The following is a 2,659-nucleotide window of genomic DNA, read 5'->3' as shown; positions in this document are numbered from 1 at the left end:
CCGCGGCGGCGGTGGCGGCGGCGACGGCAGCTCGCCAGCAGGGCGCAGTGGGCCACGGCGCTCACAGCAGCAGCAGTAGCAGCAGCAGCAATAGCAGCAGCAGGAGCAGCAGCAATAGGAGCAGCAGCAGCAGCAGCAACAGGAGCAGCAATAGGAGCAGCAGCCCCAGCGAGTCCGGCAGCACAGCAGCGGATGCGGCAGCAGGCGAGCAGCAGCAGATAGAGCAACTCTGGCAGATGCAGCTGCAGCAGCAGCACAGCAGCAGCAGCAGCAGCAGCAGCAGCAACAGCAGCAGCACCTGAGTGCGCTGTTGAAGTAAGGAAGGGAGTAGAGGCTCTTTTGCCATCTGTCGGCCATCAGCTTGCGGCCGTCGCCGCGGCGAAAGCTGCAAATACGCCAAATTAGGGTTTAGGGTTTAGGGATTAGGGTCTAGGGTTTGGTCTAGTTCTGCGCTGGTCAGAGCTGAACTAGCCGCGGCCTCGAGTCTGGGCGCCGCGTCTCCAGCTGGGGTTTAGGGTTTGGGGCTGCAAATTAGGGTTTAGGGTTTAGGGTTTAGGGCTTACTGGACGTCTGGGTTGTAAAGCAAGTAGCGCATAGACCAGCAAATTGCAATTCCGCTGGAGAGAGTCGCCAGGAACAAATAGTTGTACTGAACACAAACAAGGGTTTAGGGTTTAGGGTTTAGGGTTTAGGGTTTACTAGGGTTTCGGGTTTAGCGCTCTCCGCGCGGGACCCCTGTGCAGCAGCCAAAACCCTAAACCCTAAACCCTAAACCCGAAATCCGAAGCCTCCCGCCGCATCCAGCAGACGCTCCCCCCAGCCCTAAACCCTCCTAAACCCTAAACCCCAAACCCTAAACCCCGAACCCTAAACCCCAAACCCTAAACCCTAAATCCCCCCGCAGCCTGCATCCCAACCCCCCCAAGCCCAAACCCCAAGACGCCCCCCCGTCTACGCAGCCTCCTCCAGACCCGCAAGCCCCAAACCCCAAACCCTAAACCCTAAACCCTAAACCCTAAACCCTAAACCCTACCATGACGGGGTCGCAGAAGTAAACCCTGTAGGACTTCTTGCAAAGGAGGTTTAGGGTTTTGTGGTCAGTGCAGCGGCCGTTCCAGTTTTGGAAGAATTGCCGGAAGTGCGCCGCGTCCCGAAACAACATTTTCCTGCAAACCCTAAACCCTAAACCCTAAACCCTAAACCCCAAACCCTAAACCCTAGGCGCTGAACCCTAGGAACTGGCCCTAGAAGCAACAAACCCTAGCAGCAGCTGCAAACCCTTGAATCTTGAACTCTAAATCCTACAGCTGCACTGCTGGCGCCTCCTCTAAACCCTAAACCCTAAACCCTAAACCCTCAAGATCGGATCCTAGGCCCAAAATTCGTTTGGCCCTAGAGGCCAAAATATCAACAAGGAACCCTAAACCCTAAACCCTAAACCCTAAAAAGGGGTCCTCAGCCCCGAAATGGCTGCCTCCTTTTCGCCCTGACTTTTGCTGCTGCTGCTGCAGCGGTTACTGCTGCTGTAGTTGCTGCTGCAGTGGCTGCTGCTACAATTGTTGTTGCTGCTGCAGTTGCTGCTGCTCAAATTGTTGTTGCTGCTGCAGTTCATGCTGCTACAATTGCTGCTACTGCTACTGCTCCGGCTGCCACTGCTGCTGCTGTTGCTGCTGCTGTTGCCGCTGCTGCTGTTGCTGCCTTTACTGCTGCAGCTGCTGCTGCTGCGACTGTGGCATCCCTAGGCTGAAGCAAACAAGGGGTTGAAAGCTGCGGCTGCATTTGCTGCTGCTGCATTTGCTGCTGCTGCATTTGCTGCTGCTGCTGCATATGCTGCTGCTGCAGCTGCTGCTGCAGCTGCTGCTGCAGCTGCTGCTGCTGGGTATTCCTGGCCTCCGGGCGGCGTCGCGGTGCTCATTCAGCGCTCTGGGGTGTCCTTTTCAACTCTAAACCCTAAACCCTAAACCCTAAATCCTAAAGGCAAACCCTAAACCCTAAACCCTCGCCTGCATGCGCTGCTTGCCCATACCTCTCTGTCAAAGACGGAGGGAGAGAGCCCACGGAGAAGGATTTAAAATGAGTTTAGGGTTTAGTGTTTAGTGTTTAGGGTTTAGGGTTTAGGGTTTAGACGCTGTTTTAGTCCTGCAGCCACAGCTTGCATGCGTTGAGCCTGGGGCTGCTGCTGCTGGCTCGCGCCCTTCAGCAGCAGCAGCAGCAGCAGCAGCAGCCTGTGCACATACTCACTGTTTTCATTGCTGCATTAATAGGCTTTTCTACACCAAACCCTAAACCCTAAACCCTAAACCCTAAATTAGCTGCTGCAGCGCAGCGCCCCGGCGCCGACTGCTGCTGCTTGAAGAGCCACGGGAGAAGAGGAGAAAAGTACACACCCTAACAGCAGCAGCAGCAACAGCAGCAGCAGCAACAACAAGAACAGCAGCAGCAGTAGCAGCAGCAGCAGTTTCAGCATCATCTGCTGTCCTAGCCGAAGCAGCAGCAGCAGCAGCAGCAGCAGTAGCAGCGCTTTCAGCAGCACCCGGTGTCTTGGCAGAAGCAGCAGCAGCAGCAGCAGCAGTTTCAGCAGCATATACTGTCTCAGCAGAAACAGCAGCAGCAGCAGCAGTAGCAGCAGCCGCAGCAGACGCGCGAGAGGTGTCTTGTA

General features: G+C 55.9%; 1 protein-coding gene across 1 annotated transcript in view; it reads left to right on the top strand.

Moving 5' to 3' along the window:
• Positions 1–302, top strand: part of ETH_00041885 (uncharacterized protein) — a gene marked incomplete at both ends in the record, with an annotated part of 405 nt that extends 103 nt beyond the window's left edge. Inside the window, one exon of the mRNA XM_013375323.1 lies at positions 4–302. Coding sequence (XP_013230777.1) covers positions 4–302 — 299 coding nt within the window. The remainder of the gene's footprint in view (positions 1–3) is intronic.
• Between the last annotated feature and the right edge of the window lie 2,357 nt (positions 303–2,659).

Source organism: Eimeria tenella, genomic scaffold (genome assembly GCF_000499545.2).
Source record: "Eimeria tenella Houghton genomic scaffold, Eth_scaff2699, whole genome shotgun sequence".
Taxonomy (NCBI): Eukaryota; Apicomplexa; class Conoidasida; order Eucoccidiorida; family Eimeriidae; genus Eimeria; species Eimeria tenella.
The sequence above is the reverse complement of the archived record's forward strand: the minus strand, read 5'-3'. Positions and strand labels throughout refer to the sequence as shown.